General features: G+C 48.8%; 1 protein-coding gene across 1 annotated transcript in view; it reads left to right on the forward strand.

The window, feature by feature from the left end:
* The window catches only part of COL17A1 (collagen type XVII alpha 1 chain), a gene marked incomplete at both ends in the record, with an annotated part of 38,693 nt that extends 22,178 nt beyond the window's left edge, over positions 1–16,515 (forward strand). Inside the window, 27 exons of the mRNA XM_084244638.1 lie at positions 424–459; positions 1,240–1,302; positions 2,336–2,371; positions 2,638–2,709; positions 3,545–3,571; positions 4,512–4,547; positions 6,395–6,430; positions 6,705–6,785; positions 7,737–7,772; positions 8,312–8,389; positions 9,240–9,293; positions 9,450–9,491; positions 9,626–9,679; positions 10,283–10,351; positions 10,797–10,838; positions 11,276–11,398; positions 11,928–12,065; positions 12,539–12,610; positions 12,724–12,864; positions 13,392–13,481; positions 13,579–13,689; positions 14,177–14,323; positions 14,520–14,864; positions 15,433–15,570; positions 15,782–15,844; positions 16,019–16,099; positions 16,460–16,515. Of these exons, the coding sequence (XP_084100764.1) occupies positions 424–459; positions 1,240–1,302; positions 2,336–2,371; positions 2,638–2,709; positions 3,545–3,571; positions 4,512–4,547; positions 6,395–6,430; positions 6,705–6,785; positions 7,737–7,772; positions 8,312–8,389; positions 9,240–9,293; positions 9,450–9,491; positions 9,626–9,679; positions 10,283–10,351; positions 10,797–10,838; positions 11,276–11,398; positions 11,928–12,065; positions 12,539–12,610; positions 12,724–12,864; positions 13,392–13,481; positions 13,579–13,689; positions 14,177–14,323; positions 14,520–14,864; positions 15,433–15,570; positions 15,782–15,844; positions 16,019–16,099; positions 16,460–16,515 (2,267 nt within the window). The remainder of the gene's footprint in view (positions 1–423; positions 460–1,239; positions 1,303–2,335; positions 2,372–2,637; positions 2,710–3,544; positions 3,572–4,511; positions 4,548–6,394; positions 6,431–6,704; positions 6,786–7,736; positions 7,773–8,311; positions 8,390–9,239; positions 9,294–9,449; positions 9,492–9,625; positions 9,680–10,282; positions 10,352–10,796; positions 10,839–11,275; positions 11,399–11,927; positions 12,066–12,538; positions 12,611–12,723; positions 12,865–13,391; positions 13,482–13,578; positions 13,690–14,176; positions 14,324–14,519; positions 14,865–15,432; positions 15,571–15,781; positions 15,845–16,018; positions 16,100–16,459) is intronic.
* Positions 16,516–22,214: the final 5,699 nt, after the last annotated feature.

Consider the following 22,214-nt stretch of genomic DNA (forward strand, 5'->3'; position numbering starts at 1 on the left):
TCTGCCCAACTCCTGGAACCCCAGAGGTGACCCTGCCCAGGGTCTGAGAATGCATATAACTCCACTCTTAGACCTTGGAACTGGGAGGATCCCAGAGCTCATTCCAACCCAACTTCTCAGATAGGGAAACGGAGGCACAAAGAGGGGAAATACAATGCCAATGTCATTGTACTAAGGTTGGGAGATCCTCCAGGTGGCAGAGATGCAGCAGCAAGGTGTCTGCCCTCTACTCTGGCCCTCTTCATGCCAATGGTACCATTTGTGCAATGTTAGGGGCGGGGTCACTTTGTCGGTGCTCCCCAGCCTCCAGCTACAGCTGCTTGTAAACAGTGGGAACAATTCTGCAGCTTCAGGTCCTTCTTACTGTTTGTTTTCCTTGCTCCTGACTGATGCTTCCTGCCCCCAACCCTGTGTTTGTTTTAGGTGACCAGGGTGAGAAAGGACCCCGAGGTCTCACAGGTCAGTTCAACACAGAAATCTACTTTGATCTATTCAATGCATTTTATAAATCCATCAGGCAGTGGAAGTGGGGGGAAAATTATAGAAGTATGAGACAGAATCTCTCACCTTAAACCTTCAGGGAACTTGCAAACTAGGAGAAACACAAGATGAGATCAAATGAAGCACTGATTGGCGTATAAGCCAGGATTAAAATGTATAGTCTAGGGCCTCCCCTGATGGCGCAGCGGTTGAGCGCTGGGCTGAGAGGCTGCCCGCGGCCTCTGCAGCGCCGGTTTGTTCCCTGGCCGCCGGTGAGGGTCCCACCAAAAAAAAAAAAAAAAAAAGGTATAGTCTAGACAGTGTTTGGAGCAGAAAAGGGAGTTTATGATTTTTTTCAGATTCTTTTGGGGAATCCAATTGGGGAAATTAAGCACTTTCCAAGTAGCACAAAGTTTGTAATACTTGCACCTTCTTAGCCAACACAGTTAGTTGGAAATGAATAATAATAGTACTTTAGCTGCAAGGGGCGGCTTTCTGTGGCCAAGATGAACTCATACACATGCCTTTTCAGACCAGGTGTGGCTTCTGGGCCATTCGGTGCCTGCTGCACGGGACAGCAGGGGCCCAGCCTGTAGAATCAAAGCCAGTGCTGCATGCCTGACCTCATGTTGGCACCCCAAGCTCCTCTGGTTGGGGAGGGGACAGGTTTGAGGGGGGTGTAGGGAGTGTTGAAGTCCCTACCTTGGAGGAAGCACAGAGCTTGACTGCCTCCCACCAGCTAGTCCGTTTCCATTGCAGGCGAGCCGGGTCTAAGAGGTTTGCCTGGAGCCGTGGGCGAGCCTGGGGCCAAAGGAGCAATGGGTGAGTGTCCCAAAGGAGCAGATGCAGTGGGTCTGCCCCTTTCCAGCCATCACCATGACCCAAAGAGTTGAGATCCTCTCCTGTTCACTTATTTTTCTACCACCACCCACCCCACCTCCTGGTAGAGGCTGCATTTCTGGGTCTAGGCATCCTTTTGGGGCTCAGAGAGTGGTAGCTGTCTCTGTGGTTTGCTCACTGCTCAGGGAGGGGAAACTGCGTAAGGCACACAGGTCATCCACTGCAGTTGCTGCCTCTAAACCACCCAGGCCTAGGAGGACAGACAGGCGTTGAGGTCCCTTGGGAGCTGTGGTTTTCAGGCACAGCCCTGATACCCCAGGGTAGCTCTTCAGCCAGATCCAGAGCTCAGCCCTTCTGCTGAGGTTTATGCAGGACTCTGTGCTGGGCAGGTCAGATGCTCTCCCTCCCTCAAGGGGCAATAGCTTGTACTGGTGACAGGTGTCACGGGAAGTTCAGGTTGCTCCGAGGACATGGCAGAGAGCCATTCCACCCAGCCAGAATGATGGAAGGGCTGCCCTATCAGATGGTGCTAGAAAGTAAGGAAGATCTTACTCACCGTTGTTTTGGAGAATTCTGTGAAGAGACAAACTCCAACAACACGAGTGAGAAAAGCCAAAGAGGCGGGAAAAGCAAGGTATGGTCCCAGAGGTTTCCAGAGGTCAGGACAGTGCCTGGGGCAGAGGAGACGGCACTGGAGGACCCTGACTGCCAGCCCTGAATCAATGAGGCTTCCAATGCAACCTGAGTCCTGCCATGGACACCAGAAATGCCATGGGGAGTGGTTGGACTGTTCTCCACAGAAGAAAAGACACTTCCTAGCTTAGGAGAAGGCAGGGAGAGAGTTTTGTTCCAGAGGGTGTAACAAAGACAGGGCCTCTTCCCTGGTTGGCAGTGTGGGAGGGCTGCGGGGCTCTCCACTTGGGACACAACTTGCTTCCACCCAACTTGTGGTCCTGGGCTGGGCAGTTGGGGAGGGGCTTCCTGAGTAACTGATGAATTTGCTTCTGCCTCCTAGGACCCGCTGGCCCCGATGGACTCCAAGGCCCAAGAGGTTGGTCACTGTGCTCCCCTCACTCTCTGCTTCCCCTCAACATGCTCTCTTCCCTGCCATGCCCCAGGGAGCAGCCCCTCAAGCCTCCTAACCATAAGCTAAAGAGGCCCCACCTGTGGAAACTGGCATGGTCCAGGTCTTGCTCCCCTTCTCCTTCCCACTGTCAGCAAGGAACTCAGTCAAACTCCAGGAAAATAGCTGCACGTGCCAACCAGTTCTGCTTTCCTAAAAAGCAATCACGGCCATGTTGATTGTGCTGTCTCTAGGTGAACAAGGTCTCACTGGAATGCCTGGAACCCGTGGCCCACCAGGACCTTCTGGAGACCCAGGAAAGCCAGGTAACTGTGCAGGAAGAGAGCCACGCCCTGCTGTGTGTGACTGTGCGCGCTTATGTATGTGTTGTATGTCTGTGTGTGTCTCTGTCTGTCTCGCTGTGTGACTGTGTGTGTCTGTGTGGGTGGGCACATGCCTTATCCAGTTTCTCTCTAGCAGCTCAGCAGGATCAGCCCCCACTGCTGCCTTTTGCTGTGTGTCGTGGCTGTGGGTCCTGATACTTCTGGGCCACTAAGTCTGGGAACTTGAAAGAGAGAGATCAACAACTGGGAGCAGTGGGTTCTAGAAAGAAACGGGAGTCTCTTTAAAATTGTAGTTTGTCACCTCAATACATTGCTCCTCTGAGCCTGTGCCTCCCATCCACCTTGGACCCTCACCAGTACTCACTGATCTGAAGAGAGAAGCTGTTATTTAGGGTCTCCACCAGAGGCCTCACAGGAGCAAGACACGCAGGGCTGCAGGAAAAACAAAACAAGCCAGGGAAGCTGTGAGGGTGAGGGGTCCTCCTCGCTGGTCTGTGAGGAGCAGGGGTTCTCCTGACTCCATTGGTGGGTGCACAAGAGCCAAGGAGGGAGCCTGGGACAGTGTTAGGGGTCCACAAGTGTGTGAGCCTTTGGGGTTCATGGCTCTCAGATTCCAAACAGTCATAGGCTCACCCAGGGGAGCAGTGGCTCACTTCATAGCAAAGCCCAAAGAGCTGCTGACTCCTCCAGGTCTACACGGGGAGAATGCTGGAGTCCAGCTGCCCAGGTACAGGCTTTGCCGTCCTGCACCCACCAGTCCTTCCAGACTGCCAGTCCCCCACCCCCACGCGTCCTTCTTGTGTTTTATTTTCCATAGGTCTCACGGGACCCCAAGGACCTCAGGGTGAGTCAGCAGTCACTCTGCCTCCAGCACCACTGGCCCGCCTCCCACTCCCCACTTTCCCCGTTTGTTCAGCAGATGCTTCTCCCTTAGTCACTTAGAGCTTCCTCTCTGCTCTCACTCCCCCAGCAAAACTGGGCTCACACCTGATACTGTGAGTCTTGAGGAATATCATAGGGAGTAGAAATGTGTATAGAACAATTCAGAAAGCCATTCTGGTGAAAATAAGGTTAGGTTGTGTGCAGGTCTGTCTGCCTATGCCCTGTTCCCCTTGGAGTAGGACCCCTAGAGGAGGACCCTGGCCTAGGAGCCCTGTTAGCGCTCCAGAGGCCGCGTCCCCACTGGCATGGCAGGGAACAGGAGCTTGCCTCATGCCAAAGGGTGTGGTTTCTCTGGTTCAGCCCTGTGTCAGAGTCTGCCCTGGAGTTGGACCTGTGTGCACCCAAGTGCATTTGAGAAACTGTCACCACCCCAGCCCCAACTCCTAAAGGACATTAGGCAAAGCTGTGGGAGGGAATCAGGCAGCAGGTCCCTCCAAATTTGAACACAGGGACATCCTTCAGATGTTCCCTGATGAAGAGCTTAGAGACAAAGGGGAGGGGGGGGGGTCTTACATCTGATATAGGAAGCCCAGTGCCCAATTCCCTACTCTGTCTGGGAAGCTATGGGGGTTTATAACCCAAGGGGATGACGATCCCCACAGCTGAGTCCATGGGCCTCTGCTCACTAAGCCCAGCTATTACCTCACTTCCCAGAGTGGGAACTCAGAGCAAGAGGCTCCCCCCAGGGACCTCCTAGGCAGAGCAGACAGCAAAGCCACGTGGGTCTCCAGGTCTCAAGCGGGGTTGTGGCTGTGCAGCGTGATATCCTTGGTCACTACCAGCGGGTGTCAGGAACTGCTGGGCCTTAACCATCCTAACTTACTGGTTTTCCATCATATCAGGACTTCCTGGTGCCCCCGGCCAACCAGGGACTAAAGGTAAGTGATTTTCCAAATTCTTCCTTTCACTAGCTGTTTTTGCAGGAGGGGAGGGATTGACAGGAGGGAGGCCCCTCTCTGACCAGAGCCTGGATCAACAGTGGCATCTAGTGGCTTGAGCCAAGGCTGTGATGCTGAGGAGCCCGGGGATTTGTTCTTAATCCTCAGTGCCCCCATACCTCCCCACCCCACAGTCCTCAGGCTTTTTGGTACCCGGATGTCTCCAGGCTCCTCAAGGAGGATCTGTGAGGATGTTGCCTCTCCTGCAGCCTTCCCACTCCTGACTTGTCTCTAAAAGGGCCCCATTTCTGCTCTGCTCCCTGCTCAGGCTTAGGTCCCTGACAGGAACCACCTTCAGCAGTACATTCACCAGGCCTCGGTGTGCCTGGGTACTCCAGGCCCTTTCTGTGAGGGGGCATCTAATACAGGCAGGGAGAAGCATCTAGATGCTACTTAGGAGCACTTACAGTAGTACTGAGTATTAGAAGAGGCAGTTAGATGACCCATGTGGTGACCCAATACTCAGAGTGGGTGACACTCCTGTTCTGTTCTGCATGACCCCAACCCTGAGTTAGTCCCAGGTTGACCAGCACTCAGGGACTGACCTCCTATAGTCCCTGTGGCCCCACATTCCTGAACCCTGACATTCTGAAGAGTTGCAAGCTTTCATGAGCAGTCACTGTCACCTTGCGGGGACCTTAGTAACAAAGTAACTGCTTTCCAGAAACTATTTCCAATGACTAGTTGGACCAATGAGTTTTTTCCAGGATAAATAAATGTAATTCCAATGGAATAAGAACTGAGTTTGTACATCCCAGACACACAAACCTCTGCTCATGGTTTGATGGCACCTTATTAAGTAGATTTGGGGAGTCCCTGCCCAGAGGAAACTCTGGACTCTCCCTGGACAGTGTCCACAAGAGGAGGAACTTTAACCTAATATCAGACTGTGTTCCAAAACAAACTCAAGTGCTTCCTCCTCTTGGCCCTGAACCCCCAGGGGCAGGCAGAAAGCTAGCAGAGGCCATTTTTCTACTTTGCTTATGGGAATCAATATCACCCCTTCTTGTGTGGACGATTGCATTGCCCCCACACCTTAGGAAATGGCAAGAGGGCCCGCAGTTGAGTCCCTTCACTCACCTGGTTCCTCCAAGTCTGTGAATCTCCAGTCCCTGGAGGTGCCTCCTCAAGACGCCTCCAGCAGGCAAGAAGTTTGGGGAAGTGTGACTCGGACATTTTCTTCTTCTGAGTGCCCCGTACATTTTTCAGTTGCATTTTTCAGTCTTCTAAGATATGGCAGAACAGAGATCTCTTAACAATGGAGCTCAGAATTTCCCAGCCTGCCAACCACCGACACTCCTTTAACTCTGCACAGCACCCACTACACATCCCAGCGCTCTAGGAACAGGCTCGACCTCACAGGCTCACAGCCACTGTCCTTTGATCTCTGGGTCCTTTTCCCACCTAACATGACTCCCAGTGTGAGCCTGAGACTCCCAGGGTGTGAGAACCCGAGTGTGGGGCATGAATAGCTCTGAGTTGTCCTTCCTCCAGCCTCACTGAAAGGCAACCTCAGACATCCTTCCACACAGCCCCTTCACATGGTCTCAGTCTCTTCCAAAAGCTAATGTGGCCAAGAAGATTGATGCTCCAGCCTCCAGGGTCTCCGGCAGAGAGATTGGTGCTTAATGCATCACAAGTGCTGCCCTTCAGTTCATTAAAATGCCTTTAGCCTGAAGGTTAAAGGCCCCGAGAGTAGATCTCAAATGCAATCAGAAGAATTGGAAATGATTTATTGAGCCACTAATTGATCCTGGAACAACCACCTCCTTTCCTTCCCCTCCCAGGTGAACCAGGAGCTCCAGGCAGGATCATGACTTCAGGTAGGCAGGCCCAGGAGGGTCCTTCTCATGTCTTTCTCTCGTGAATGGGCTCCTTCCCTGGCTCTGCCTCTCACCCTCCGAAGAAGTGCCAGTCTGGAGGTGCAGTGCTTTGGGCAGGAGGCAAGACTGAGCTCTTGGGGTAATCAGTGGGGCAGGTGGGGGTAACTAGAAGAAACGAGAGAAACGCACTGGCCCAGCTCATAGCCTTGCCCAGATCCCAAAGCCTCTGAGCCAGCAGAGTGGGGCTCAGTATTCTGTGTGTCTTCTGTTTCAGAGGGGTCATCGACTATCACTGTCCCAGGTCCCCCGGGACCTCCTGGAGCCATGGGACCCCCAGGACCTGCAGGTGCCCCAGGTCAGTTCGATTTCTTGTTTTGCCCCAAATCAATAGCAGGTCTTGCATTTGGTGACAGCAGTGTTTACTCAAATCCTGAAACCCAGGATAGGAACCTGCGCAGGAGAGTAAGGGAAGGCTGAGAAAAACCGCTCCCAGGCAGCCTAGCAGTCACCAGCAGGCATTCCAAACCCTGCACACAGCACCGCGGAGGCTGGAACAGGTCCATGACGTGTCTACGGTCACTCCGCTGACCCAGGTTCTTCTGCCTCCAGAATCTGTGAACTAACTTGTCAGAGTGCTTGGCCCTAAATTAGAAAACAATTTGATAAGGTGCATCAAGGGCAACAAAAACGCTGGGAGTCTATTTGAAGAAAATATCCCCAAATTGCCCAACAACAAAAAATAGGGAGACTTAAGAAAGTTGTTAGGAGATAAAAGTTTTTTAAAAGAGCAAGATGCTGGGTAATGTGTCCTGTGGTTGCAGCTATTTTTACAAGATAAAAAAATGCTAGGAAGAAATTACAAATGAATCAAGTTAAAGAATTAAGGCTGGTACCTTTTTTTCTACTTTTCTAAAATGCCTATTTTGTTATGTCTACTTTCTCATTACTTTTAAAAAGTTATGTGAAAATGATGACTTAATATGCCCAATGTAAGTGTGGACCAGTCTGCCACCTGATGTGCCAGTGGTGGTAGTGGGGGACACTTGGGGCACCTCGAAGTCCTCACCATCCAAGGACAGTGTCATAAAGGGCAGTTGTGCCTGTCCCAGGTGCCCCAGGCTCGGTAGAGGATTGTCACTGGGTGGACGCAGGGCTGAGCTCCAACGCGCTCACACAAGCAAGCTGACTGGTGCACCACTCTCCATCCTTGTGAGGAAGCTGCACATGCAACAGGCACCTGCTCTTTCCTTTTCAAGCTGTGCATCTGGAGGGTGATAAAGCCCTTCTCCCCCCTCCCCGTTTCCAGGTCCAGTTGGCCCAGCCGGTCTCCCAGGACAGCAAGGTATGAGACAAGCCACACCCACAATGAAAGCAGGGCCGCAAGCTCTCACAGGGGCGGGCTGGCTCCCCAGGCTGGAGAAGGCCTGTCTTAAAGAGAAGTGAAAGAGTGTGTTTTGGGAAGGGAGGCAAGGATGCAACAGGGCCCCTCGCCAAGGGCCTTGTTAGCAAGGAGAGACACTGCCTCTCACTCCCATCCATGTTTCTGAGAAGGGGTCCTTGGGACAGGGGAATTAAAGGTCTGTGGTCCTTTCATCAAAGTCAACTAGGCTAATTTCATAGGCCCAAGGCCTGTTGTGACTAGACCTTGATAATCATGCCACTGGCCAGCGATTTATTCAAATGATACCCAAAACTTTACTCAGCCTCACCAAAAGCCAATCCACTTCCTCCTGGGGTGTGCTGGCACAGCCAGGAAAGCTCACAGTCAGCTCTGACTGAGTCTTATCCCGCCAGGCACCTGGGCCCCTCCAGACCTCTGCCAAGGGCAAGCACTAACCTATGGGTGCAGATGGCACCACCCCAACTCTTTGTCCCCCACAGGCCCCCGCGGGGAGCGAGGACTTGCTGGCGAGTCATTCTTGAGCAGCAGCAGCTCCATCTCTGAGGTCCTCTCAGCCCGTGAGTGCCAGCGTGGCAGGGGCAGGTGGGAAGTGGGAGGCGGCGGTGGCTCGTGCCTGTGGCAGCTGCACCAGTGAGTCATGGTCAGCCGAGGTCAGAGGATGATGGTTCCCAGGAAGGGCAATGCTAGTTGAGAAGTAACAATGGAGGTTTTGTCTGCTGTGAGGGATGAGTCACTGGGATGAGACAGCTGTCAGAAAGTTTCTTGGGATCCCGGGAGGACCAGGGTCACCCCCGGCCTCTGAGGTGAGCTGGGTGCTGGGAATATCACTGGCAGGCAATGCACCCCACATACCTCAGGAGCGCTGACAAGGGCTGGTGGGTCGTCAGTCATGGTATGGCCTGGGAAGGCTGACTCCTGGGCCCGCTGGTTCCAAAGCCCTGTAGAGATGCCACTGGGTGCCCCATCCCTGGGCTCCTGAACAGCAAAGGCAGCAGCCAACCCTGACCAGCAGTCACCCCCTGCCCTGAGGAACACTGTGGCCTTTCACTGGGTGTCTGCCAGGCACCTGTACTGGAGCTCTTACTGCCTCAGCCTGAAAGAGGTCAAGGACTTGCTGCTCACGAGCCAGAAGTGATGGAGCAGGGGCTTGGACTCAGGCTGTCTGATCCTCCGTTCTTACCCCTCACTCCATACCCCCATCAGCTATCAGGGAGCTTGATGGCTGCCCTACCTTCCTCTGAGGAAGGGGCACCACTAGGAGAGAGGGTCCTAGAGGGTGCTATGCCAAGGCCGGGCCTGCTATCTGGGCTGAGTGCAGCTGGGGCATCTGGCATTGGTGATCTGGTGACCTCATGACATGTCACCTCATCACACCTTTGACTTATTTCTGTTTTCTTCTCTCTGCAGAGGGTCTTGATTTACGAGGTCCCCCAGGCCCACCTGGGCCACGTGGGCCACCAGGTGAGCGTCCCGGGACTTTATCAGTCCCAGTCTGATAAAGTAGGTGGGGATCTTGGAGGACAGGGGCCCATGGCTAGTGAGGAAGCCAAGACCCTGCTCTTGGGTGGCATGAACTCTCTGAGTTCAGCATTGCCTCTTCCTCACCCTCTTCTGCAGGACCTTCCATTCCAGGCCCACCAGGACCCCGAGGCCCAGCAGGTATGAGCTGAGCTCCCCGTGTAAGACTGGACCCAGAGACCAGGCCTCTGCTGGGCCCCCTGGCACTTCTCCTGGGCAGAGGGTTCCTGACCCATGTCGTGGCACTGATAAGTCTTGGTGGTTCTTTTATCTAGGGGAAGGCTTACCAGGCCCACCAGGCCCACCAGGATCTTACCTTACCAGCTCAGGTAAGCCAAGTTACTCCTGTTCTCTGCATAAGCCCTACCCCCATGTGCTATGGTCAGAGTGCCTGACCTACTCACCACGCCTCCTCCACCTGACTTTCCAGAGGGGTGGAGGGAGTGTTTACATAAACTCCTGGTACCTGCTGCACACGGAGAGTGTGATTGATCCCAGCCCAGATGCCCCGATAGCCTCTGGTAGCCTCATCTGAAGAAGAGAGCTAGTTCTGCCCTCATGGACCTACTGGGGACACCCAGTTCCTATCTTTGGGAAGCCCAGTCTGATAAAGTAGGCAGGACAAATACATATAAAATGAGATAATGTTGGCAATACAACATAGAAACCGATGGAAATAACTTTAGGACACACGTTAACCCAGAACTTGTTCCTAATGAAAAACTCCTCCGTCCACTCATGCACCCATCTGTTTACCCAACCATCCCTCCAGCCACCCATCCATCATCATCTTTTTTCATCCATCCAGTTATTTCTCCATCTATTTAACAACTATTAATTGAGCATCTATAATATGCCAGACACTGTGCTAGGTCCTGCGCGCTCACAACTTCACTGTGTGCACACTCAAAATCTGTTTCTTTCCCCAGCAGAGAACTTCTTCTCTGGCCCTCCAGGCCCACCTGGGCCCCCGGGACCCAAGGGAGACCAAGGTGAGAACAGTGCCTCAAAGAGTGCAGGAGCTGATATGTGTCCCTGCTTGCCCACATGGAGGGAGAAGATTTTGTAGGAGGCCAGATGAGCTGGGGTGTTTCTTCCTCCTCCTGCCATATGGCACGAGGAGCTCAGCAGCCTGGCACATGGGATGGTCAGGAGCTCTACAAAGAATTCACACCCCTATTGGCCTAGTGGAAAGAGAGATACGAGCCCCAAGCTCTGTGTCTGCTCTAGCCCTGCCACATGGACCCTTTGAATTCACAATATCTGGTTAGTATAAGTCACAATTCTCTGCCTCCTCCTCTCAGGCTGCCAGGCCAGAAAGAGATGAGAAGCATATCATTGCAGAGATGGGACTAAGAGATATATTCTGATAAGTGTGATTGGTGTTAGCCAGGGAATGCTTCCTGGAGGAGGTGATGCAAACAGTGCTTCTCATTTTGATTCTAGGTGATCCCGGAGTACCTGGCATTCCTGGTGGTATCTCTCACGGTAAGAACCAAAAGTCCCCAAAATTCCTCTCCCGTTCTTTAAGCAAGGTCAGTTATGGCAGTGACGACACTGACTTACCGTTCATCCATGTCAGTGCTGACTGGGCATGTCCTGGGAGCGCTGAGCTGCCTTGAGAGGGTTTCAAGTTAAGGGAGAAGAAAACAGAACCCAGGGAACTAGGGGTGTTCAGAGATGAGGGAGACTATGTCGGGGAGCAGGGAGCTGAAAGAAAGGGGGTGTTGGCCGGGGAGAGCTTCCCATATCTGGGCCCCTTTCTACAATCATTCTTTTCCTCTTTTGGGGGGACGTTTCTCTTTGCTACTGCTCTATCTCTCCCATGAAGAAAGACCCTCCTTAGGCTGCAGTAGGCGTTCCTGGGCCCCTCTTTGTCTGACCCCAGGCTGGAGGAACCAACTCGGAGACTTTCTTCCATGCAGGGGGATCCTCGAGCACCACATTCATGCAGGGCCCGCCAGGCCCACCAGGGCCCCCAGGGGCCCCGGGCTCCATCAGCAGCTCTGGCCTAGAGATCCAGAAGTACATCTCTGACTACATGCAGAGTGAGTGCTGGGTCAGGGTGTGTTTGTCGTGGCTGTGTACAATGTAGGGAGGGGTGTGTGTTGGGGTGACAGTCTTCCACCCTAGACTGTGGGTCATGAGCAACCCTGACACCCACCATTGCAGAGCAGCCACCACACTTATTCTTGTCCTCATCCCAGTAGAGGCTCACACACCCACACACTCATCCACAACTGTGCACACATGACACAGTCACACTCACTTTCACACATGTGTACTCCTGACCTCATTCCTGAGCTCCCCATGGGTTTGAAGGTACAATTTCCACAAATGGGGGCACCAGAGTTTTGTCAAATGGGTGACCCACAGTCCTCATGAACCACCTGATCCAACACAGGCTCTGGCCTCAGTTTCTCCATCTGTAACAAGGGTTGTCGAGGCTCCTTGCTGGCCCTGCTCTGGGCCACGTGCTGGGATGGGGCGGCCTTTCATCAAGCGCTTCCTGTCACTTGCAGGAGGAGTTGATGCTCTCCAGAGAGACCTGACGTGGCTGTATTTCTTTGTTTGCAGGTGACAGTATTAGGTCTTACCTTTCTGGAGTTCAGGGTCCCCCCGGCCCACCTGGCCCCCCAGGGCCTGTCTCCACCATCACTGGTGAGACTTTCGACTACTCAGAGCTGGCGAGCCTCGTCGTGAGCTACTTGCGGAGTAAGCCTCTCCCGCCCCTGAACCTTCTCCCACCCGTGCCCAACCCCACTTCTGCTCCAGAGCCTGGTCTTCTGTGGGCTTCATCTTCTTCTGGACGTGATGTTTGGTCCTGAACTCGCAGTCATATGCCCCAGGATGTAGTTTTGCGAGGGCTGGTCCACTTAGTAGCAGAGCCTTGATGCTGGATGCATGTCCTCATAGCTGAACAGAGCCTGCTGCCCGGTAGCATTTGGTAGGAGTTAGGCCAGGCGCCTCAAGAAAATGAGCTGCATTTCTTACAAGACAAAGCAGGTGCACACAAATTTTTTTTTTGAACTTTTCATGCTTTCAAACTAACCTAGTGTTAGTTTGGTTAACCTTCATTCAGTTCCCTCAAATGGTAATAACTAGTTAACCAGGTCTCGTGATTTTGCTGTAATGAGGGGTGTTGCTCCAGCACGGGCCAGGGTAACATGAGGTTTCCTTCCCGACAGCTTCAGGCCAGACCATCAGCTCCTCCTCATCGGGCTCCATCTCATCTGATGACATCCTGGCTGCGCTACAGCGTGAGTCACAGTGTTGCACAGGAGCCCGCCCTGTGGGGAGCCGGCTGTGACCAGGCATCCTGGTGGGCGCCCTACTCTTGGGTGCATCCATCTAGCCCGGCCCATCCTTTTAGGTGATGATGTGCGTCAGTATCTACGTCAGTACCTGACTGGCCCACGGGGACCTCCGGGACCAACAGGAGCCGGTGGAGATTGGTCCCTCCAGTCTTTGGACTACGCAGAGCTGAGCAACCGCGTTCTCAGCTACATGTCAAGTGAGTCTCTGCCGGCCACAGCAGGGTGCTCAGAAGGGCCTGGGTCAAGGGCTGTCTGCCGGCCTAGTGGGCCTCTCCTGCCAGCCTGCCCCACACCCAGAGGGACTGAACACTCAGAGCAGGTCAGGGAACACACAGAGCAGGACTGAACACTCAGAGCAGGTCAGGGAACACAGCAGGACTGAACACTCAGAGCAGGTCAGGGAACACACAGAGCAGGTCAGGGGCTTGGATACCGTTCTGCATGGAGTTTGCACACACACTCTCACACTTCTCTGTAGATACACCCCCCCACCAAATACGCCAGCAGGATAGAGGATAGGGCACCTTTTGACTTGCTCTCTGCCCCTCCCTTTGGTGTCATTAGCCAATTTCCTTCCTGTCTCTTCCAGCTGCCCACTCTTTTCCCTTTCTTGAACCCCACTTCTGTCCACATTGCTTGTCCTACTTTCTCTCTGGCAAGGTGTTTCCATCTGCCTTTTCTTACTTGATGTGACTCCATCATAACCCGGCATTTTGTCCCTCAGGTTCTGGGATCAGCATCGGGCTTCCTGGCCCTCCAGGGCCCCCTGGTTTGCCGGGAACATCCTATGAGGAGCTCGTCTCTTTGCTTCGAGGTAAAGCTGAGCAGGGGACATCTGTTCCAGTGGTTTGGGACAGAAGGCAGAGCACCTGGCCCAGGCTGTGACTGACTCTGCTCCTCCTTGGTGTCAGGGTCTGAATTCAGAGGCATCGTTGGACCCCCAGGTCCCCCTGGGCCCCCAGGACGCCCAGGCAGCTCATGGTCCAGCATCAGCACGGAGGACCTTTCATCTTACCTGCATTGTGAGGCGGGGGAGGAGCAGGAGGGCAGAGGCTACAGCCTGGCTTTGGGAATCCCGTGCAAAGTTAAATACATTCACCAGTCGCCAAGTCATCCTGGCACCTGTGCAGGGCTGAGCATGGGGATCTGAAGAGAGCACACTTGCTTTTGGGTGCTTTCAGTCTTGGCAGAGGGAAAAGTGGGGAGAGACAATGCTCTGAGTACAGCCCTTAGAGGATTCTTAAGCCCTGAGTGATTAGGTGCCAAGCCTGGTCTCCCACTCAGAAGCGGAGGGGCTGAAGGGAGTGGATGACTGGAATTGAATGAGGTTCAGGACTGGACCTGGGAGGCACAGTCATTCCTAGATGCCAGCGAATGGGCGATCTGGGCTTTTGCCTGTTTCCTCTTCTCTCCCCTACTCCCCAGGAGCCCACATGAGGTCCTGAGCCCTGGCTGGGAACTCAGGGTTCTCAGAGGTGAGTGTTGATCTTTCTCTTACCTCCCTATCAGCTGCTGGCTTATCATCCATCCCAGGGCCCCCAGGGCCCCCTGGCCCCCCAGGCCCTCGAGGGCCCCCAGGTGTCTCAGCAGCTTTGGCCACCTATGCCTCTGAAAACAGCGACAGCTTCCGGAGTGAACTCATCAGCTACCTCACAAGTAGGTGCCCCTGATACCCCTGTCCTTCTGTGCCCCTTCCCAGACTTTACCTCTCCCTGTGAGATGAGCCCTAAGTGCTTGCAGGGACTGATCTCCCTAGTGCTCTCTGGCTCATCCAAGGGCCTGGAAGCTCAGATCCTGGGTAGTGTCGCTGGGACCCTCACTGAGCTTCCACTAATGCTGGTTCCTCCCAAAGGTCCTGATGTGCGCAGCTTCATTGTTGGCCCCCCTGGCCCTCCTGGGCCCCAGGGACCACCTGGAGACAGTCGCCTGTTGTCCTCGGAAAGCTCCTACAGCCGGGAGAGCAGATCCTCCTCCCACAGTGGAGACACCTCTTACAGCAATTCAATGGGCATAGGAGGAACCAGCGGAGGCTACCTGGGAGAAAGCGGAGCCTTTGGCATGGACATGGGCCTGGGCCGAGGATATGGGGCAGCAGAAGGTGGCATGTATGGTGGCCATGACGGATCATTCCGGCCTGGTTTGGCTGGAGGCCTGGACTACAACGAACTGGCTGTTCGAGTGTCTGAGAGCATGCAGCGTAAGTTGGGACGCAGATCCTCAATGCTGTGTGGCAGTGGGGGGAGAGCATATGAGCATCTTAACATTTAGTCTCCAGAAACTCACTCATGCATTTCTGAGCACCCAGGCTGTGAGAACAGCAATTCTGGAATCAGCTGGGCAATGCCTGAAGACAGGAGGCCCCAACCTACTTCTCAGCCAGCTTAGTTCATGGAGCTGCAGTCCGTGCTGGGCCCCATTATGCAGGGAACAGAGCACATTGGGGTTTTTGTTCTTCGCTCTCCTAACTAGTTCTGGGTCTCAGAAGAGCCTTTCTGACTGGTGGCTTTCTGGTGGGGCTAAGGGAAGGTTGTTGACTAAGAAGCCTTTTATCAACTTCTCAGCAGTTATGCAGCCAAAAAGCCTTTGATGACAGCCCAGACTTGTGCCAGTCAAGAGCAGAGACTCAGGAAGCCAGCAGGGCTTTTCCCTCACTGCCACTTCATTTGTCTTAATTGTGTAGTTAGATGATCAGAAGGCCATGCTCCCATTGATAAGAGGGTGCTGAGCGAGACTGCTTCCTGTGCCCACACTTTGTTGTTTTGCAGGTCAGGGCCTGCTCCAAGGGATGGCCTACACTGTCCAGGGCCCACCAGGCCGGCCAGGGCCCCAGGGTCCTCCAGGAATCAGCAAGGTCTTCTCCTCCTACAGCAACGTGACAGAAGATCTCATGGACTTTTTCCGAAGTAAGGCCTTGCCGATTGCTTTCCCAACACCTGACTTGTTGCACAGTCTCACATGGTGCCTGCTTCATAGGAATCTGTCCTGAAAAACCTCATTATAAACACTTGCAATGCTGAAAGTCTGATAAAGCTGTCTTCCTCTTCTAAGTCCAAACTATTACCCAAGCTTCAAAGTGATCTTGAACCTAAGGCCAGTTTCCTTCCCCCCTTTCAGCTTATGGAGCTATTCCTGGACCCCCTGGGCAGAAAGGAGAGATGGGCCTCCCAGGACCCCAGGGTAAGTGCTAGCAGGGAACTGGCCACTGGGATCCTGTGTAATACCCTCCTCGGGCAGAGAGAAGCATAGCTCCCTTGCCAGTGCTGGACTGCAAACCTGTGCCACTTTGCCAGCTGTCTCCTCTAGGCACTACAAGTGTGCCTTCCTGAACATGTCCCCTGTCTGTCTCCCTAGGTGAGAGGGGTCCAGCTGGACCACCAGGTCGGCCTGGGCCACAGGGCCCTCGAGGACACAAAGGAGAAAAAGGAGACAAAGGTAAGCAAGCCATGGCTGCCAGTTTCTGGAGTGCTGGGAAATCCATGCTCAAAGAAGCAGGTAATTTGTTCCAGAGGAAGCCTGAAAAATTAAGGTACCCTGAAAGGCAGACAATGCCAACAGCATGATTTGCATAAAAAATAATCAAATAAGCAGCTAGGGACGAAGGAGAAGGTCAATGCAGAGAGGAAATGGAGAACCAATTTGGCCACTACAGAGGGTAAACAATTTAAATAGTCCTACGAAAGAGTGCATCTCTCAAGTCAGATTGGAAATAGTCACTGTAGCTGTTGCCCAAGCTACAGTCCCACAGTGGCCGCAAGATATTTTCTAACTTCCTACCCATCTTCTAACTTTTAGGTGACCAAGTCTATGCTGGGAGGAGGAGGAGGAGGAGCGTTGCCCACAAGCCCTGAGCTCACCTGGCAAACAGCACCCTGAAGGAGCTCTTGCAATGGCACCTCAGTCTCTCGAGGGTGTGAAAGCTGGAATCTACCAGTGTCCTACTGAGATTGTATACCAAACTGACAACAAGAACACCAGAGAGAGAATGAATCAGTCAAGGAAACACATTCTGAAACCACATCACTAGATGGACTTTAAATAGTTGGAGAATGAGACTGTTCTGGCTTCTTTAACACTTAATTCAAGCTCCAGCCTAGGAAAGGCACTTACATAAACATTGATTCAAGAGTCCTTAACCTTTGCCTGTAAAACAAGCCCCTAAAATGGAAGCTGGGGATGGGGGTGCTTTCCTGGGGGCACTTGGGAGTATGTTCTGGCCGCAAGGCGGTGTTATGTGCACCTTCCTCCCCGTCGGCCCGACATGCTATGCCTCTCTGCATTCTCTAGTCACAGAGAAGAGTTGGCTAAGAAGCAACTTTTGCAACTGAAAAAATTAAGAAATTGACCCCCTGAAGGTGGTGACAGGGTTTCTAATAGTTCTCACTAGATAGCATATTCCTACTTGCTTAGAAAGTTTGACTGTAGCTCTGATCCGTATGGTCCATACTAGAGTTTGTAGATACATTAGATTGCACTAGACTCAGCTAAAGGGAGAGGGCAGCGGGCAAGGAAGAAGGGAGAGCAGGGACGAGAGAAGGCCCAACGCGGGGAGAGACGGTACCTCTGTGCTCCATTTAGGATATGCATGGGGGGTGGGGCTCAGTGGGCTTATAAGCACTTTCAGTGTCTGAAAACATTTATGTGGTCTATTAGATGAAAAGTCATTTCAATTGTAAAATTTCCAATTAAAGATTTTTTTCTTTTTTAATATGTTTGATCTGTCTGACCAAAGTAAAAAAATAGAGAAAGAAAAACGTGGGGTTAATGGGGTTTGTCTCTAATGTTAATACAAACAGAAAGAAACAAAATTGGCTGTATTCTGGGACAGCATTTCATCTAATCATTGAGATCTTTAAAGGCAGACCTTTTTCTGAAACTACTAACTCAATCTGGCCAATCATAAAACATCTGAAGATTTTCCCAAAGCATAAGTTACTTGAAATAAACACTTATGCAACAGAGAAGCAATGAGATTTGCAATGAATGTAATGATTTTTCCGGGGCAAAGGAGTTATGATCACAGGGCAGTAATAAATGGAATACCAAAACAACTGTGAAGGAAAAAATGTACAAATCTCAAATGCCCTACTTTCTGCATAGTAAAATCAAGAGACTCAAATTCATGAGAGGCTCTGCTTTGCCAACTTGTGAATTTGTTAAATGCTGAGACTCTCAACTGTTAGAGAAGAGCTTCTGAATTTTAAAAATTTTAAAAATAGGGTTAAACTAAATTCACTTCTACATCTTTAATCTTCCAAAAGATTGAATTGTTTATTTTCTTTGTGGTTGAATATCTCACATATTACCAGAGGGAAAAATACCATTACTCTCACTACATCAAATAACTGCTAGAAACAACAGTAACCACCAAGTTTCTACAGGGCATGTGTGCCTCCTCCATTCCAAATCGCCACCTGCTATGAATCAGTATGCAAATTCTAAAAAATTGAGAATTTCAAACAACTTATTACCTAATGAAAACTCACTATTGTATATAATAAATGACAGCATCGCCCCTTTTTAACATTTTAGTTTTACCTAAAGGTTGATGCCAGTTATTTCTACAATACTAGCTTTAGAGGCTCAAGTATTATATCCCCTTTAATGATTCTTGCCTTAATTAAAGAATTTTACCCAGTTACTAGAATTACCTTTGGGCACAGAGCTCTATGGCCAAGTGAAATAGGGTAAAGTCCAGACCTGCTTCCTTCTGGACAGAATCCAGAAAGAGGATGTCCAATGTCAGATGTGTCCTCAGCTGGCTGCAATGACCCTGAGACTCTTCTGTTTCATTAAAAAAAAAGTCAAGAATGAACTTACAGTAGTGTGCAAAGCTCCTGGATTAGAAAATGACATGCTATGCTTCCCTCAAGACGCGTCAAACGCTTGCCAAGTGGTAGCGAGAGAGTCTACCGAATCTTGCATGCATATATCAAAAACAAAAAGGTTATTTTTAGCAGACGTGAGATCATATACTTCATGAAGTATTTAGTGAGAAAAATAACCCCTACCAAAGGAAAAAAGAAAATAAAAAAGATGTACATATACCTATGTTGATGGAAGTATCTCAAGCACCTCCCAGAGGAGGAGTCTGTAGCTTGAAAGTCACCCCCACCCCTTCCAAGTTCCCAGTAAAAACTACATTCTTGGGTGTGGTGATTCTAGATGGCTTGGAACTCTAAGTCTGAAAGCACCAGACGATCTGGGATTGCAAATTCTAAAAGATAATTAAAACCAAAATAAGCTGCAAAATGCTCTCATGCAGGACAATCTAGTTTCAAAATTCCAAATAAAAGACCACTTCCCAAAATGATTAAGAAATAACTTTATTTTTCATTTGTCAATCTCATGATCGAAAAGACATGTTGCTACCAAACAGACAAGAGGCATAATATGAAACAAAAATTCTTTCTGAAAATTTACTTGTGAAGATAATACACTGCAAATCAGAGAAGGATCACAAAAAGCTGCAGCCAACACTTAAAACTGGTGTAACATTTTATCCCAAGCTTAGTAGCAGAGATTTAAAGCTATATCAAACCATGTCTGACACAGAATAGCAATAATAGAGGCATTAACTGTTGTGCCTTCAACTGAAGAAAAGCATTTAAAATGTCCCATATCCTATAAAAGATCATTTCTCAAGAAAGAATGTATTTATTTAATCAGAAGACTATTAGAACTGGAACTAACTCTCCTCTTCCACCTCAGTTCTAAGTTTTCCTTTAATGGACTTTATCTCTAGCTAATCTTTTGACAGAATTTGGCTTCTTGGAAGAGTCTTTGTCATTTAAGCACAGTGTGGAATGGGAGAAAGTGTGTAGTTACAAGGGAACTAGAAGAGTATAAAAGACAGTCACTTCTGAAACTCGCTGATGCTCAAGAAATCAGAGACCCTCCATTAAAGAAGGTCTCATATGCCTGAGAGCTTTGTGCTTGAGGAAACACTACTTAGAGGTAGCTCTGGTTCTGGTTTATACTTAATTACAATTTGCTGTATCCTGTCAAAGGAAAGTTCTGATCAGCAAAATAAAAGCACTCTAAATTTCCTCCTTACCCACCCTACAGCTTCCCCATAGAAAAGGGTAAGGAAAAGCTTAATTGTGACTCCATATAGAATAGCAGCTAATTCAGCAATTCACACCCAATTATGGATTGACAGGATAGGAAAGGCAACCTGGTACAAGAAGCTCTGTGAGCTAGACCTGCAGTGTGGTGGTCTGGTGTTTTCACAGCATGCAGGGAGAAGAGGGGAGGCTGAGTAATTAGGGTGCACATATGGGGAATTTCTTTTCTGCATTTCTTGCATGCTGCCATGGCAACGAAACAACCAAATCAGGAATGGATTTGACTATACTCTGATTTCAAAGAAATTTGTGCCCCTTCTCTACTCCCCATCCCATTTCATGCAAGATCACTATTACCTATTTGAATATATGGCCTAACAAGAAGTGGGCAGAGACAGGCACACAGCATATTTTCTATAACAAAACACTTGCTGAAAAAAACGTAACTTTAAGTATTAAAATGAGTATTTCACCTCTACATATGTATCATTTTGTAGTCCTGCATCCACATAAATATGGTCATATTTGAAAGAGAACTCAAGCACAAACACTGAATCCAAAGGGCAGTTTTAAGGGAGATGCAAGGTTTGCTAATAAACTTACCAGAATGTCAACTATACTACTCTGAGTCTCTTCCTTTATTCAGTACTCCGAATGTCAAGTTGAAAGAAATAAAAAGAATCAAATGTTCAGAACAAATTATGTGCCAAACAATTTAGCATTCAGGAGATCATTTAAATGATACTGAAAAATTGTCTACTGCTTGAAACATTATTTTTAAAAAACTGATAAACTGAAAATTTCAACTAAGAAAGTGGTATGAGAACATTCCTCTTCTCTCCCTCTTAAAATAAATCATTAAATACACTGGGTATTTTTATCATAACAATATAAACAATTTCCATCATTATCCTGAATATTACTTTATAAAGATATACATTTTAAAGGGCTTTCAAAACATTTTTCAACCCAGCTTTTGAGAATAAAGCATTAAGAGTCTTGTATACAGTAACACAGCCATGTGATAAGTGTATGAATTTACAACCATACGTTTTATATATATATATATATCTCTATGTGTGTATATATATATTTATATTTAAAAAAAAAAACTTGACCAAAGTTAAGGCTACCTACAAAGTTTTCCAAGTAAATTATTTGTCAAATAATTACAAAATTAAAATCACACATGCATTTTTAAATCATTTAAATGACTGGCAAAAAAGGTTCAGCATCCAAAGTTTTCAAATTAACTGCAAGAAAGTGCTACAGATATTTACATTTTCTTAATGAATCAGTGTTCTCACAAAATTACACTTAAATTCTCACCAATCTCAAACATAATATTACTAAAAACTGAAACTTCTACAAGTTGGTACCTAGTACTCTTAAAAGAGACTAAGTTGCAAAGGGCAGGTAGCAAGAATCATTTACCAATGTGCCACCTTACACACCAAAGTACAGTTTATAATACTGTTTGACCTGACACGTGCTTGAAATTCTAAGCCTCAGGAGAGGCTAAAAGTGAACATTCATTTCATTAATAGTTACACATATCAGCAATCACATGATAAAGGTTTCAGGCTTATCCCACTCATATCAAAGTAAATAATTTAAACATGGAACAAAATAAAACCAAAATATAAAGGATTTTATTTCAAAACAGCAGTGATTTCTGACATTTGCCTAAATATTTAAATTCTTTTTGAAAAAGTATTCTGAACAAATGACTCTTTTAGATTAATTTCAGAAAATACACTTATAAATACATGTCAGAGCCTGTAGGCCCCTGAGAGAATTTTAAATGAACATAATTTGTTCAGGTGAATAGTCATTTAACCAACTCACATATTATTTTATGAAATAAGCTGGGACAGCTAAATCTTTACTACTAATTTGGTGACTCATTTCCAATTTGGACACCTTAAGGTTATTTTTTCTTTCATCTTTCCAATTTTATACTGTATATATTTTAGGATAAAAATTTCTATTAAATGGATTAGGACAAACATGATAATGCTTAATGTTATGGGTATTTTGTTACTGCTGAATCAAAAAAGAAAATCCTATTTTAGACTAGGTTGAAATTTAGTGTTTTAGGCATTATTTTAATAAAACTAGCACCATAATTACAGTTCATGCCTAAACAAATGGTTATTTTAGACAAATTATTGAAATAACTTTTTTCTTTTTAAAAGAAGTTGTTGCTATTTAAAGATAAACTGTATTTATTTACTGAATCAATATCGTATTTGAGCAACTCATGGCTTTTCCGTGAGAGCTGATTCACCAAAAGAAAATTATTCCAGCTCTTTACAGCAGAGTTTCAATTATAGAATTTAAGCATTATTGAAAAGTTAGGTCAGATAAAAATGATATTCAGTAATACTTAGTAATGTAACAGTTTTCTTTTTAAATAACTTTAAACATTATATCTCTAACAGTTTTTCAGGTAACAATCTCTAGAGAACTGTAATTTTTAA

Source organism: Talpa europaea (assembly GCF_964194135.1).
Source record: "Talpa europaea genome assembly, chromosome: 10".
Lineage (NCBI taxonomy): Eukaryota > Metazoa > Chordata > Mammalia > Eulipotyphla > Talpidae > Talpa > Talpa europaea.